Source organism: Suillus plorans (assembly GCF_016647745.1).
Source record: "Suillus plorans strain S12 chromosome Unknown HD556scaffold_127, whole genome shotgun sequence".
Taxonomy (NCBI): Eukaryota; Fungi; Basidiomycota; class Agaricomycetes; order Boletales; family Suillaceae; genus Suillus; species Suillus plorans.
In genome coordinates, this window is record NW_024537511.1 from 1 (window position 1) to 14,477 (window position 14,477).

At 48.2% G+C, this 14,477-nt stretch overlaps 3 protein-coding genes and 1 non-coding gene across 4 annotated transcripts; 2 read left to right on the forward strand and 2 right to left on the reverse strand.

Annotated features, from left to right (window-relative positions):
- Positions 1-491: 491 nt before the first annotated feature.
- On the forward strand, positions 492-1,527 carry HD556DRAFT_1314735 (uncharacterized protein; the record flags this gene model as incomplete). The annotated part of the gene is made up of 4 exons (XM_041300993.1): positions 492-662; positions 703-794; positions 827-924; positions 986-1,527. The coding sequence occupies 4 exons, from the start codon at positions 492-494 to the stop codon at positions 1,525-1,527; spliced, it is 903 nt and encodes a 300-aa protein (XP_041152312.1).
- A 6,349-nt stretch (positions 1,528-7,876) lies between these two features.
- Positions 7,877-9,525, forward strand: HD556DRAFT_1451335 (uncharacterized protein; the record flags this gene model as incomplete). Its single annotated transcript, XM_041307939.1, has 7 exons — positions 7,877-8,294; positions 8,346-8,373; positions 8,434-8,578; positions 8,656-9,015; positions 9,066-9,080; positions 9,132-9,319; positions 9,387-9,525. 7 exons carry the CDS (start codon positions 7,877-7,879, stop codon positions 9,523-9,525), a joined length of 1,293 nt encoding a protein of 430 aa, XP_041152313.1.
- Positions 9,526-10,530: 1,005 nt separating this feature from the next.
- Positions 10,531-10,615, reverse strand: HD556DRAFT_t127. Its single transcript has one exon. It is a non-coding gene; the product is annotated as a tRNA-Ala (tRNA).
- Positions 10,616-12,018: 1,403 nt separating this feature from the next.
- HD556DRAFT_178224 (uncharacterized protein) lies at positions 12,019-14,236 on the reverse strand. The gene is made up of 7 exons (XM_041309810.1): positions 13,792-14,236; positions 13,549-13,739; positions 13,464-13,495; positions 13,289-13,408; positions 13,079-13,238; positions 12,682-13,021; positions 12,019-12,630 (listed from the first exon to the last, which is right to left on the reverse strand). Exons 1-7 carry the CDS (start codon positions 13,963-13,965, stop codon positions 12,415-12,417), a joined length of 1,233 nt encoding a protein of 410 aa, XP_041152314.1. The 5' UTR covers positions 13,966-14,236; the 3' UTR covers positions 12,019-12,414.
- Between the last annotated feature and the right edge of the window lie 241 nt (positions 14,237-14,477).

Sequence of the window (14,477 nt, forward strand, 5' to 3'; positions counted from 1 at the left end):
TCAGTTTTAAGGAGGTATGAATACTAATTAATCATCCCATCATCAGTCCACCACAACGATGCTACCCGCTTACACGTGCGATGACCAGCAGCTAGATTTCTTTTCTGACGATGAATATAACTTGGACAGTCTGTTCAACGATGAATTAACCCCCCATGATCACGACGACTACCCACGCCACACCCCAACCTTTTCGATAATAATTTCGTGCAGCCTAGCGAGCCAGAGACATCAAATCTTCTGATTACCAGGGAAGAAGAGACTCACCCCCATCACTTCTCGCCATCTTCGAGCCAAAATTGGCTCAACCATAACACTTTAGCAATACAGCAACCTTCTCACACAACAGTGGACAACCCAGGGACTACCCTTCACCTACGAGCGCCAAGTCTTAGGCCGCATGATCCGACAATCACTATGAGCTCCTCGATGCAGGGACCGGGCTAAGTATTGGGGATTACCTGACCGGTTTTCCTCCACCAGTCTTATCTATGGATGGGGTGTCAACATTTCCGCGGGGATTCCAGGGTGAACCAGAACCTCTGGGGGAGCCCTTACCACATCCTGTCAATCGCAACCACGGACCATCGAAGAGAACTCATCCATTTCTGTTTCACCCATATTCACACCAACCCGGGAATCACGAGGCAAGTGCAGCGGATGTGCAGCAGCTGAATTACTGACGGAGTCATGGCTGCATAGTCCCAAGCTCCCGAGTCTGGACCATCCATAGTCCAACAACCACTACTCCCCTCGTATGCTGAAAGTAATCCTTTGCACATGGAGATTGTTCGGTCTGCATTGGACCACGTGATTGACTACGCAGTCAATGTTCACTGCCTCCTAAATCAGAAGGCGAGAAAAAGTTAGTCGAGGAAGCCTTGACCAATGCCGTCAACTCCATCTGCCCTCATACACAAGCAGGTAAGCATGCGTGTCCTTTTTTTGAAAAAGAACTCACTTGCAAGTTTTGGCCGTGCATCAGGGACCAGAAAGCAATGGGTCAAAAAGAATAAGAAGGCGCTGTACCAAACGATTTCTGATCCTTTCAAAAAGATCATGGCCGCTTGCAAGAGAATCGCACGAGCCAAAATCCAAACTGGATATCGTTTGCGTCCTGAACCTTGGTCAGGTATCTCTGAACCCGAGCACCAGAGACAAATAGTCCAAGACCTCATTGACGACAATGTCTTCCCTCCCAAATTTAGCGCCGGGAATGACGGTCATGCGCTTGAGAACAGGGTGTTATGGGACATCATTCTCAATGCTCTTCAGGAAGTTGGTTACCAACGGTACCTCAGAACGCTGGATAGTATGATGCCGACAGCAATCGTCGCTGTGTACTGTGCGTTATCGGAACTGTCAAGTGGAAGGTTGGTAGATGTTGAATTTGGGGCTGATGCCTTTCGAGACCGGTATGACGCACTGCAGGATTATATTAACCAGAGAGTCGCCCATGACGTAGCGTTTTTGGAGCGATGGAAAGATTACGAGCAGGTTACTCGTGCTAGGTTGCTTGAGATTTAATTAGTACTCATACTCGATCGCGATGATAATGTACCTTGCTACAAACCATTGCACCAACTTCAATACGTGTACTACTAGGCATTCGTCTTCTCTCAGTATTACTAGTGCAGATTCTGCAATACAGGTACTTAGCTCCTTGCCGCCGCCATCAGAAGATTCCATTTGAAAGTGTGACGATGCAGAAAGGTTTGTGATCGAGAGTTAGAACGTTCCAGGCCCGACTCACGGGCCTTTCCGAGACAGTACGTCATTCGGAGAGTTACGGTTCATGGGAACAGCGGCCTACTACTACTAGTCACGCGGTTGCATGGTTTAATTGCTTATGCCCAGCGATTTGCAAGCGCAATGCGCACGTTCTGGGCTGGCCTTCTCTTGTTTCTTGTAATGCTATCTTGTGACACTCTGGGTTGCTCTTGGAAAAGGGCGACCGACAACCGAGGACTCAGCCTGCATCGCGCGACGTGCCATTTCTATAAGAGATCTAGTACTCTAGCCAGTCAAAGGAGAAAAGAACGGGCAAAGGAGGCCGCTTCTTCAAGCTCGGTTCTGCGCCCTTTCAGTAATAGGCCAGTAAGTGTTCTATCTATTTCAAACTTGAACTCAGTCACTCAATGTAATCTCAGAGAATACTATCTGCTGTCCGACATGTGAAGGATCGCCCAAATTTGAAGCCAATTGCTCCTGACAAGCTCCGCAGGCCCATATTTATGGCTGACAGCTTGCAAGATGTCTCCAGTGTCTTAGACTCGCAGACTCCCCTTAACTCAAAGCAACTCGAAAGTATCCCTATCGAAGTTGACTCGGAGATAGAGAATGTGGAGCCAAACTTTAACGTCTCGGATTATCGTGATAGTCTAGGTCGGTATTCCTTGAGTAGCGACCGTTTTATCAATCAGTTGATATTTTCCAGAAGAAACTAGACTATCTATGAGAAGAATTCCGAGAGCTTTCCGCGACGTCGAGCCTTTACAAGACGACCTCCACCAATTGGATAACGCCAACGTCCCACCAGTTCCAGCCTCGGTTTCATTGCCTGCTCAATCCAGGATTCGACGAGTCCTTCTAATGCTAAGGGACACTCTACAGACCGCGTATAACTCGTTCGGTCTCTGTCGATTGTACCCTCGTCGTCCCTCCTTCGAGCCAGATCATTTGATCCCATCCTCCTTACTTGCAAGGACGTCTCCAACGGTTAGCCAACTTGAAGGAACTGATTCTCAACAAAAGGTTTTTCCACCTCCTTATCCCTTTCCTAACATGACGATCCATAGACTTATGTCTTGGATGAATTCCGGGAGTGCTCTTTTGTCTGAAACTAAAGTCTCGCGCTTGGTCAAGGACGTGATACTGGCGGAAGACTTTGACCCCAAGCACCTTGAAAACTTCTCCGTGAAGCGAAACTTGCGAGAGCTGGATAGAGATGAGGATGGGAAAAAAGTAACCTTCCCTGATGATTGGATTGAGACTGACATTACCATTAACATTCCGACGAAGTCGAAGGAGGACGGCCCCCAGCCCTATACTGTTCCTGGATTCCACTACCGCCCTCTTGTTGAAGTAATGCGCGCCGCATTCGCAGATGTTCAAGCTCAGGCTTTTCATCTCCTCCCTTTCAAACGGCTGTGGAAAGACCCTTTGGACGGCCATGAAGAGCGGGTATTTGACGAGTTATACACCTCCGATGCATGGTTGGCAGCTCAGGACCACATTCAGAAGCTGCCCAGGGAGCATGGGTGCTCACTGGAGCGTGTTATCGCCGGTCTGATGTTCTTTTCTGATGCCACGCATCTGGCAAACTTTGGGACTGCCAAAGCTTGGCCGCTTTACTTATATTTCGGAAATCTGACCAAGTATGCAAGGTCGTCGCCCAAATCGGGAGCTTGCCATCTAGTAGGATTCTTGCCGTCAGTAAGTTTTCCTTACATTCAGCACACTCGCCTTCTGTTGATGAAGTCAGCTTCCCGATAGCGTGAAAGATATTCTAAGTAATTTATATCGCGTATCAAAGACCGGCATAGCGTCCCTTCAAGCTCACTGCCGCAGGGAATTGTTTCATTCCTGCTGGGAAATCCTGTTGGACGAGGACTTCATTCACGCATATAGTCACGGCGTCGTTCTTAAATGTGCTGACGGAATATGGCGGAGGGTCTTTCCTCGAATCTTCACATATTCTGCCGATTATCCTGAAAAGTATGTTCCTCTGAATACCTATTTCGAGACTGCTAAATCACTGTTGATTTACAGGGTTTTAATTGCAACCATCAAGGACATGGGGTTGTGCCCTTGCCCCCGCTGTCTTGCGCCCAAAAACTCGTTTAGTTTTCTCGGGCTCGTGAAAGATATGAAAAGTCGAGTGACAAATCTTCGGGTATATGCTTTGGCGAAGGTTTTGAAGGCTCGTGAATTTATCTACAATGGAAGCACGGTTGACGGCGTAAAGGTAGAACACAGTCTTGGTGAGGGCTCCTGGGTGCCCATCCTGGTGAGTGCAACTGTGCTTCCTTGTGTTATATGGATCAACTACACGTCATACACTGCAGAATCAGTTCGCCAAAAGGCTTGGACCACTTGGCCTTGATGCATTTGGCATGCTCGTAGTTGATTTCATGCACGAGTGCGAACTCGGCACCTGGAAGGCGCTACTTACGCACCTTATCAGGTTGCTCTATGCCATCCCTGGCGGGAGTCAGTTAGTGTCAACCCTGGACAGCAGGTATGGAGATTTCACATAGCGCTACCGCTTGCTAACTAGTAGCCTAATTCTGATCTTCTATAGATTTCGACAGATCCCCACTTTTGGCAATGGGGTGATCCGCAAGTTTTCAAACAACACCTCTGAGATGAAGAGGTTAGCGGCGCGCGACTTTGAAGACATCTTACAGGTCTTCTGGTTATTTATTTTATACTTTATACTAGCTGACACGCTCTTAGTGCGCCATTCCGGCCTTTGAAGGACTTTTTCCGGTCCCCCATGATGCGGTGGTACAATCTTTGTTGTATTGGTTTGCCCAATGGCATGCACTCGCTAAACTCAGGCTTCACTCTGAGTCCAGCGTTACTTTCCTGGCAGAAACCTTCAAAAACCTGTCTGGGATGCTACGAAAGTTCCAACGTCACACATGTGCCGCGTTTAACGCTGTGGAACTACCCAAAGAGAGAGCAGCCCGCCAACGAAAGGCCGCTCAACATTCTGAAACCCACAATATGTCTGCAGATTCAAGTGGGGCGCGCTGGAAGACATTTAATTTAAGTACCTATAAATTTCATGCGATGGGTGATTATGTGAGAACCATCCGGTTCTTCGGAACTACAGATTCGTTCACAACGCAGATTGTAGGTACCTTTAACATTCACGCTATGTATCTGAAGTTTGCCCAGGGAGAGCTTGCTCACAGAGCCCTGAAGGCGTTTTATCCACTGACAAATAAATTAGACACCCCAGCGCAGCTGGCGAAGCACGAGCGTAGGCGTCGTGTTCTGCAGCGGGTGGCAGAAGTAGCGGGCACCTCGTCGCCAGGCAATCAGTCAGGAGCCGACGCCCTACAGTCAACTTCCTCGGAACAGCAGCATCATATCGCAACAAATCGGAACAATCCAGTACAGATCTTCGCCTTTATCCGGGAACATGAGGGTGATCCAGCTGTCAAGGTAGAAGTTATCTTGGACGCACCTGTAATCTGCTCACAGAGTTCGTCAGAAATTCATTCCAAAATTAAAGGACCATATCCTTTATAGGTTGCGGGAGCTCGACATTACTTTTTGTGACCACGTCTTCACTGACGAGGAACGTAACTCGGTGATCATCCCCAACAACGTAATATACGCGGTTCAGACAATGCAGGTGCACTACACCACCTACGACTTGAGGCATGAGTATGATGTCATCAACCCCCGAACTCATGGGGATGTCATGGTGCTGTCAGGGGAGACAAATCCTAGGCACCCATACTGGTATGCCCGGGTGTTAGGCATCTATCATGTGGAGGTATGGATTAACGACGGTCACCTGTCTGTGAAGTGGCACCTAGATATTCTGTGGGTAAGGTGGCTGGCACTCGTACAGAACCATAGATCTGGTATGAAATGCGCTCGCCTTCCGAAGGTTGCATTTGTAGAAGAATCGGACATGGATGTATTTGGCTTCCTTGACCCAGGGCAAGTCATCAGAGGGGCGCATTTGATTCCTGCATTTCACTCAGGAAGAGGTATAAGTTCGCTTCGACATGGAAAGTCGCTTGCACGTCCTGGAGGGGAGCTAGATGATTGGGAAGAATACTACGTTGGGATGTAAGTGTGAATATCCCTTACCCTTTGTGTCATAACCCTCACGATTTTGAGCCAGATTCGTTGATAGAGACATGTATATGCGCTATACCCATTTGGGCGTTGGTCATTCAGTCACACTTCGAAGGCTCGCACGAGACGCTTTTGGTACAGATTCACTGACTTGGACAGGGACCGAAGCCATGGACGTTGTAGATGAGGAGGACCTAGATGGCGGTGAGGGTTTTCAGGAATGTGACTATCAGCAAGAAGACTGCAGTGACGAGGATGACGATTCGGAATGTGACGATGAAGTCGATGAAGAGGACGTGGACTCAGATGGAATGGACAGTGGGGAGCATTATGGTGACGACGAGGACGAAGAGTTGGAATTCTCTTTCTAAAAAAATGCCTTCCTCACATTCTATCGCTTGAATTGAAGTTATCTTCGCCTTAATTAGTACAAACAATCCGCTCGCCTGCGGACAGTTCAGTTGTATAGTATATAGCGGATAGTGTGCTCCTGAGTCACGTGCATGAAAGCGGGAGTACACGTTGCAGAGTCGGAGTCGGAGTGTATTACCTTGTTTGCTTCATTTGTTATCGATCGCTGCCGTGACACGTTGCATAGAATCATCCAAGTCATCATACGAGCTGATTTGAACCAACAGACTCAGTGCGGGCAAGCCTCAGCAATCCTATAACAAAGGCTGGTCGACATTGGTACTCAAGAATTATCCTGTGGAGCCGATACTAGTACACCACTATGTTAAGACATCAACTTGGATTCTGTGTAGCCTATGCCACATACGCACTGCCGCCACTGCAGTCTCATACTCGGATTTGAGATTGGGAGGAAAATTCTCGATAAGGTTTGTCGCACTGGAGTAGCTCGACCTTGACCATCTCACCAGTTTCTGCAGGGTTGTATCAATGACTTACATCCAAGTCTGACTCATTACTAGAGCCTATGATTCATTGTTGGTACTGTGCGATCGCACCGCATCATCTTTCGCTAGGCAAGTGAGTTCTTTTTCAAAAAAAGAGACACGCATGCTTACCTGCTTGTGTATGAGGGCAGATGGAGTTGACGGCATTGGTCAAGGCTTCCTCGACTAACTTTTTTCTCGCCTTCTGATTTAGGAGGCAGTGAACATTGACTGCGTAGTCAATCACGTGGTCCAATGCAGACCGAACAATCTCCATGTGCAAAGGATTACTTTCAGCATACGAGGGGAGTAGTGGTTGTTGGACTATGGATGGTCCAGACTCGGGAGCTTGGGACTATGCAGCCATGACTCCGTCAGTAATTCAGCTGCTGCACATCCGCTGCACTTGCCTCGTGATTCCCGGGTTGGTGTGAATATGGGTGAAACAGAAATGGATGAGTTCTCTTCGATGGTCCGTGGTTGCGATTGACAGGATGTGGTAAGGGCTCCCCCAGAGGTTCTGGTTCACCCTGGAATCCCCGCGGAAATGTTGACACCCCATCCATAGATAAGACTGGTGGAGGAAAACCGGTCAGGTAATCCCCAATACTTAGCCCGGTCCCTGCATCGAGGAGCTCAATAGTTTGTAGCAAGGTACGTTATCATCGCGATCGAGTATGAGTACTAATTAAATCTCAAGCAACCTAGCACGAGTAACCTGCTCGTAATCTTTCCATCGCTCCGAAAACGCTACATCATGGGCGACTCTCTGGTTAATATAATCCTGCAGTGCGTCATACCGGTCTCGAAAGGCATCAGCCCCAAATTCAACATCTACCAACCTTCCACTTGACAGTTCCGATAACGCACAGTACACAGCGACGATTGCTGTCGGCATCATACTATCCAGCGTTCTGAGGTCGCAACACTCCCTGGGGGTGCTCAGTTGGTTACTTTCCTGGACGAAAGGCACATGGGACTAATGAGTTGTCACCTTCGCAATTTCGCCTTAGATTGTGCCAGCTTCCGATCTTTGACCACGGTGCAATTCGTAAGTTCGCAAACAATACCTAAGAGATGGAAAGATTAGCAGCTCACAACTTTAAAGATATTTTGTATGTTTAACTGTCGTTTACATTTCCGGAAAGCTCCCTCACATGTCCTCCAGTGCGTTTTCCCAGTCTTTCAAGTTGAAGGGCTATTCTCATGATCACGATGCGCAGTATATTCCCTATTTCAAGGCGTCAAACACGAGGAATGGTAGATCACCATCATCACTCCGAATTTTCTTACCTGCACTTCCTAACAATCCAGAGGTCGTATGGAACTTAATCAAACAGGCTGGCAGATGGCTGAACTGTAGCTCGATTGATGCTGTTAGCATGACGTCAGGACAGTATAAAGATCACCCTTGTCGCCCCGCATTGTCCTGGACCACCTATGATACCCAAGCCCGGCATTTCCGCGTTCCTGACAGAATTGACGCCCCGTCAGAGTGGGCAGTACCCAAGAATGCTTTGCCCAAGGATGCTGAGTTAAAGGTATTTCCCCATTATCATCCTGTCCGTTCTGATTGTTTGTCTCGTCTCTTTTTCTATTTTCAAGGTTGAAAGCTCTGATTCAAAGGCATATTTCCATCGATTGCACCGTCGAAGTGAGTTTACAGACAACTTGTCGTAAATGCGGAGCTGACAAAAATCTAGATTTTGCACAGCTATGAAAACACTAGTGCACCTGACACCCTGTATGTGACTGACTACACCGTGAACCCTCATGCCAAACCACCTCAAGCAAACTGGTGCTCTCCGGAACTGTCAGGATACATTTTCAAGATAGAGATGTGGGATCTTTCGTTTATCGTATGTCTGACTTCGTATTGAAAGTAGCGGCCAAAATTTAATTATATTCTTCACAAGTGAGCACGCGGTATTGTTAGGCACGAATCACCCTTGCAAGAGTATCTATTCTGCGGCAAACACGCTGCTGCGCCCCCTCCCAAATCCCAGAACGGTCAACAATCCACGCCGCCACCTCGACACGATACCAAACGTTTGTGCTGACCGCAAGATATTCGCCCTCTCCCTTTTCCGTTCCCTCTCCCTCTCCCTCTTCCGTTCCCTCTCCCGTTCCCTCTCCCTTTTCCTCTCCCTTTTCCTCTCCCTCTCCCTCTCCCTCTCCCTCTCCCTTCTCCTCATTTCCTCCCCCGCTCTCCTTCCCTCCCTCTCCCTCTCACTCCTCTCCCTGGTTATCTTTCTTGCACGATCAATGCTGCAGCAGCGCTGATCCACCACTTAGAGTCAGCGCGTCTGATCGGACACCACGATGGAATACTCACCTCATCCTGAGGTGCCATCGTTCAAGGTAAGTGTTTTCGATTTGACGTCCAGATATGATTTCTATGGGACGTAGTAGATCGATGCTATCGACGAGGTCGATGAGGTCGATTACCTTTTTCGGCGCGATGGCTCACGCTTCAGATTCCACCGAATCGCATTCCGCGCAGACCTTCGAACGTGGAGGGCATGTGGGAAATGGCCGGTCTGTGTTAAGTCTGCGCAGACTCCGCCCCAAAGTCTGGGGGACATGTCTGGGTGTGTTTTGTCGGCAAGTTCCAGGTTGTCTGTTCCGAACTTCTGACATCATCACTGCCGCCACAATCTACGTCAGCTACTGCGACACTGATCCCATCAGCTACCCCCATCAGTGGCTAGCCACCCCTGCCATCTACATCAACCACCCCCCATCAGCACTTCAGCCATCCCTGTGTCACGTATCAGTAGGTGCAATCAATGACGAGTCCGATTGATGACATCTGCAGGATGGCACCTGGAATACTTGGCAGCTGTGGAGCTGTAGTCGATGGTATGTTGTCTGTGAGCACGGTGGGCAACGTGAAATGGCGGGAGAGGCTGATGGCGAGATACCGACGCTAAGTTATGGCATAATACGGCGGGCAGCAAACATAGACTTCCTGGCACTTTCTGGACAACCTGTCCCCCAGACTTTGACACGGAGTCTTCAGACCATCTCTCGTCGCTCGTGTACTACTATTGTTCGGTATCGATAAATTTTCATTTCGTATATGCGCTCGAAAACCACTGATATACGGTACTGTGACTTCAACATGTCACAACTTTTTGAAACTTTTAAAGTCGACGTTGCCTCAGACTTGTCGTTTGAGTGTTGTAGAGCACTGCTGTAAAATATTTGATGTAGTTTTCACGAGAAGGGCTTGAATAGCATTGTAATGGAACAAATCAATAGGGCCAAACGGCAATGCACGAAATAGTTGGGATAAGTCTAATACCACCCCTTATCGTCTGAAACGGAGAAATGTCATAGCTTTGTGGCTAAATCTGATGGTATTCTAGATTTATTGACAAATGTCAGAGGCTCTTTCCTTGAAAAGGCCTTAAATAACATTGTAGTTAAAAAACGAGACTAGGTGAGATGTCAAAGCTCAAAACGATTGGCTCAGGTATACTATCACTACTCATTGGCTGCAAAGGCGGAATGTCCCAGCATTGTCATAGATTATTCATGTTAAGCTGGATTTACAAGCATATATGAGTATGTATATGCGACTCAAATTGCTCGCAGTATAAAAGCTAATATTTGGCGGCAGCAGAATTACATCGTGCTATACTTCTCACGGCTACAATATCGAGGACTCATCAATTCACTGATGTATCACAAGAAAGGATAGACGCATTGATTATCGGCGAGTCGGCGACCGATCTTTGAAAATTCGATTTGATGAAGATTCGATAAAACATTGTACAGCTGGGCCTATGATTCTTGAGCAAAACAGTGGACAAATCCGGACTCGAACCGGAGACCCCCCGCACTCCAGCAACATGCTAAGCGGATGTGATAACCAGCTACACCATATGCCCTGTTATCGATCACGTCCGCTGGTCTAACATAAGTCTAGATTGTTCGTTTAGGTCGGTTGTACACACCTTCTAGCCGCTGACCGTCGTAGGCAATGCCGAGGTTGTCACATACTCTCAGTAACTCATATGGCGAGTCTCCGAAAACTTCACCTGACCTGGTCATAACATTCTTGGAACCCGATTCGGATGGTTGGCAAGGAGGGAAGACTGCACAAGCCATGCTAAAAGTGCGCTTGCGAGAACCTAGTCGAACGTTCCTCTGGAGCCTCGAAACCGAACCCAATCTTGAAAATTAATATTGGCGGTCTTGTACCTGATTCCAAAGAGACGTGGGGAAGATGTGAGTGCAGTTCATGGTGTACTGAACCTCTCATAGCATGTCTATGGGGTGCGACGTGCATGGCAATGTCCGAGTATGACGCTTCAATTTACCGTACCTGAGGAATACACGCCTAATACAATTGTTACATAACAGCCACTCACTCCCACGTGCAGACTTGGACGCGCACTTTGAACACGAGGTCCCTGCTTAGTGCTTTGTGCCACACACTCACATGTCGTTCAACATCTCTGTGTCAGGTTCTCATCCAAGTCCAACTTCCATCCCTGGTGGAGTGAAGCGCCACCGGAAGAATATCGCTCGCAAATCCACTGGACGCCAGCCTCCAAGGAAACAGGTAGGTTTTTTCAAGTTTCCACAAGTGTTACACTGACTCTGAGAAAACATCCAGTTCGGGAAAGGCTACAAGAGCGATGGCCATCGCTCTTCTGATGAATCATCGTATTTCTCAAACTCAAACTCAAGCCCAGACATAGAGATCGCCTCACTTTGTTCCAAATTTGCTGACTGGCTTGACAGCCTCCGCGAGAATGAAACGGACAATCGCATTCTGGAGGCTGTTGAGCGGGACGGAGGAAAATTCTTTCATCTGATCCGGTGTGTGCTCGACTACGAACGCGCTTTACGAGGATTCGAGGATCACTCAGATATGGACGCGGAGACTTCAGGACGTATCGGTCATCGCACAAGAGCCCTGCGCAACTTTGCCGATTTTCTGGGTGCCACAGCACGAGATGGTATCTCTACTCCGCTATTGCTTGCGATCGATCGGGACGGAAAACAACTATTCCGTCTGGCAAAGTGCTGCTTAAGTTTCAACAATGCAATTAATGGCGAGGGTTCTGAGAGCCTATGACTACCATATGTGTGTATCATTTTCGCTTGTGATGTTTGAGGACTAATAAGGAGGAAGAACCATATAATTTGTCTGCTCGTATTTTGACTGGAGCACTTCAGTGTTGCATCTCAACATTTTGTGGTCTTCTCGTAATGTGTTTACGATACAAAGTCTATAATTTGAGCACAATGTCGCGATTCACGAGGGACCATCAAGCAAGTACGACGCCAAAAGTCTCGAGTATGGTTACCTGTCAGAGATTGAGGCGAGCCTGGTACGCAATGAACTCAATGGCGCAGGGCTACCGCACGTTATGTGCTCAAGTTTTCGAGTTCAACTTGAAAGTGGGCATTTGTCGAGATGGGAACTCCGTATACTTTTGTGTTGGTGGATGGTATGCTCAAACCTAAATAAAGACTGGCTGCAAAGGGCACATCGAAGTACTCACTAGTAGTAGTTCTGCTATCAGCCAGAGCCTGAGTCAACGTCTCTATGTAGCGGTGTTCCCAAGGTTGTTTGGATCAAAGGCTTTTGCTGCGTAACTGTGCACTCGCTCTGTCTAAAAGCCACAGTGGCTTGAACTTCTATCATACTCTGCAAATCAAAGCATAGACTAACATCTCAGTCATTATATCCGCGTGCCCGAGACAGACCCTTCTTCGACTGAGGAATCTCGACTCCCTGCTCCTTCCAGATCTCAATCTGGCGATCTTTCGCCACTTTGCCTGTCCGGCTCTCGTAGTCTTCAACAGACTCGGGTTTCTCGCCATGAGGCGTAGCTCTGAGTGCATGGCGAGTTTGAGGCCAGAAATCGAAAGTTGCGGTGTGAGTCACAATCTAGTATCTGGTCAAACTCTGCGCTCTTCGTCAAGTAAAAACAGCACTGACCCTGTTATCCCAAAACGCGACTGAATTCGGCTCCCAGTGGAAGCGCACGTGGAAGTCAACATTCTCGGCGATCTGGTGGAATAAGAAATTGAGAATGGTGTCAGACTCAGGTTTGGGGACGCCGAGTATGCGACGAGTAAAGCCAGGGTTGACATAAACGCTCTTCCAGCCAGTTACTGGGTGGACACGAACGACAGGATGTATACTTTCAACAGGTTCGCGACGGACGTGGAGGCCAGCCGCGCGAGATCCATCCGCTTGCGCGACGGCGCTGTGCAGAGCTGTAAGACCTTCGAGGTACACTTGCATGCCTGGACTGAGGGAGGAATAAAGAGCATAACTGTACGTGATCATCAGGATAACTTCTTTGCACAGCGGGACATCTTCTGCTACTTACCCAGAGCTCCAGAGCGTGTCACCGCCATACTCGGGACCAGTAATCACCTTCAAAGACGTGGTACTTGGCGGTTGGATCTCGTATGTCACATCGCTGTGCCAAAGCTCGATCTTCGAAAACGCGCTAGCGTCAGGGCGTCGGGAAGCGTCATTGTAAACGACTGAAGGATGAAATTAACAGTCGCACAGTTTTTTGAATAATCTGACTCACCATGGACCTCCTCAAGTCCTGGTTCTCGAGGGACGGGGGTCGTCGCGTGCTTATGAAGGGGTCCAAAGTGTCTAGCAATGTCAAGTTGCTCGTGGATGCTGAGCTCCTGGTCTCGGAAGACTACGCGAGGGATGTGTTAGTTCACCAAGTAGGAGACCTATTTAGGTTCACTCACAAACAACGCCTCTCTCCGCAACAAGAAGGGCGCTGGAATGATAAACTCTTTAGAACATAGTTGCAGTCGTGTAGATGGTACCCACAGTTCGTCCTTTTGTTGATCCGTTAGCTGGCGGAGGTCGATGCCAACGAGCTCTGTGCCAATGGCGGGTGTAAGATGTTTCACTTTCTGTGCAGCACTGAAGAGAGCCGTCTTGCTTGAATCTGCAAAGTGGCCGCGGTCGGTGACCTCAATTTCTGTGAGCGGTTCCCAATTCACAACGGGGAAGCGGGGCTTGGTAAACCATCAGTCTTTGCCTGTGAGATTGAAATCCAAAGTCACTCACCTTATACTTGGCATACGAATAGTCATCGTCGTTCTCGTTACCAGCACTGGGCGAGTAGAAGGGATTTATGATCCGAGTTTCCTCTATCCGTTGATTAGCTTGAACTTTCTTCGACTCTGCAACACTGCCGATAGTTCCATTGCTGCTTTCTTCACTGATAGCTACTGGTGCCATGTTGATGCGATTTGAAAGGAAAGAATATATTGTCAGCTTTTGCGTTACAAATTCCTCGTACTTTATATTGGAACAAATAGGTCAGGCGACCGCTCCCTGAAACTCAATGCGGAGTATGGTGCCAGTCGAAGGTCATATTGCGCAACCACATCACTCGCTTGCCATTTTGGGATGCGATATAATCAAAGTAGATATTCTGAAGCACATTATGACGATTGTCGGTTCTCTGCGTTCTTCGACGGACGACCGAGTTCCAGAGGTGCCTTCAGCCGCATGGCAACGTTTCTATCGGATCAAGGTGATAGGATGTTTCCATAATCTTGTAGTGAGTTGCGACACTAAATATTACGATTGCGATAACTCTGGTAGTCACCTGTTAGGGCCTTGCATCAAAATTAGCAGAAGAAGAACACACAAGCAATCACAGCCCAAATGTCCATCTCGTGGCGGTCCGGTTTGGGCGCCAAGTACATCACAGTACCTATGCGGCACCCGTCATAGCACAGCAAGTG

Excerpts from the sequence above, each read along its gene's own strand:
- HD556DRAFT_178224 (XM_041309810.1), bottom strand. The coding sequence starts at position 13,965 with ATGGCACCAGTAGCTATCAGTGAAGAAAGCAGCAATGGAACTATCGGC. Across the intron at positions 13,409-13,463 it reads TGCGGAGAGAGGCGTTGTTT|TCTTCCGAGACCAGGAGCTC; the intron begins GTGAGTGAACCT and ends TCCCTCGCGTAG. Across the intron at positions 12,631-12,681 it reads TCGCGTTTTGGGATAACAGG|ATTGTGACTCACACCGCAAC; the intron begins GTCAGTGCTGTT and ends ACCAGATACTAG.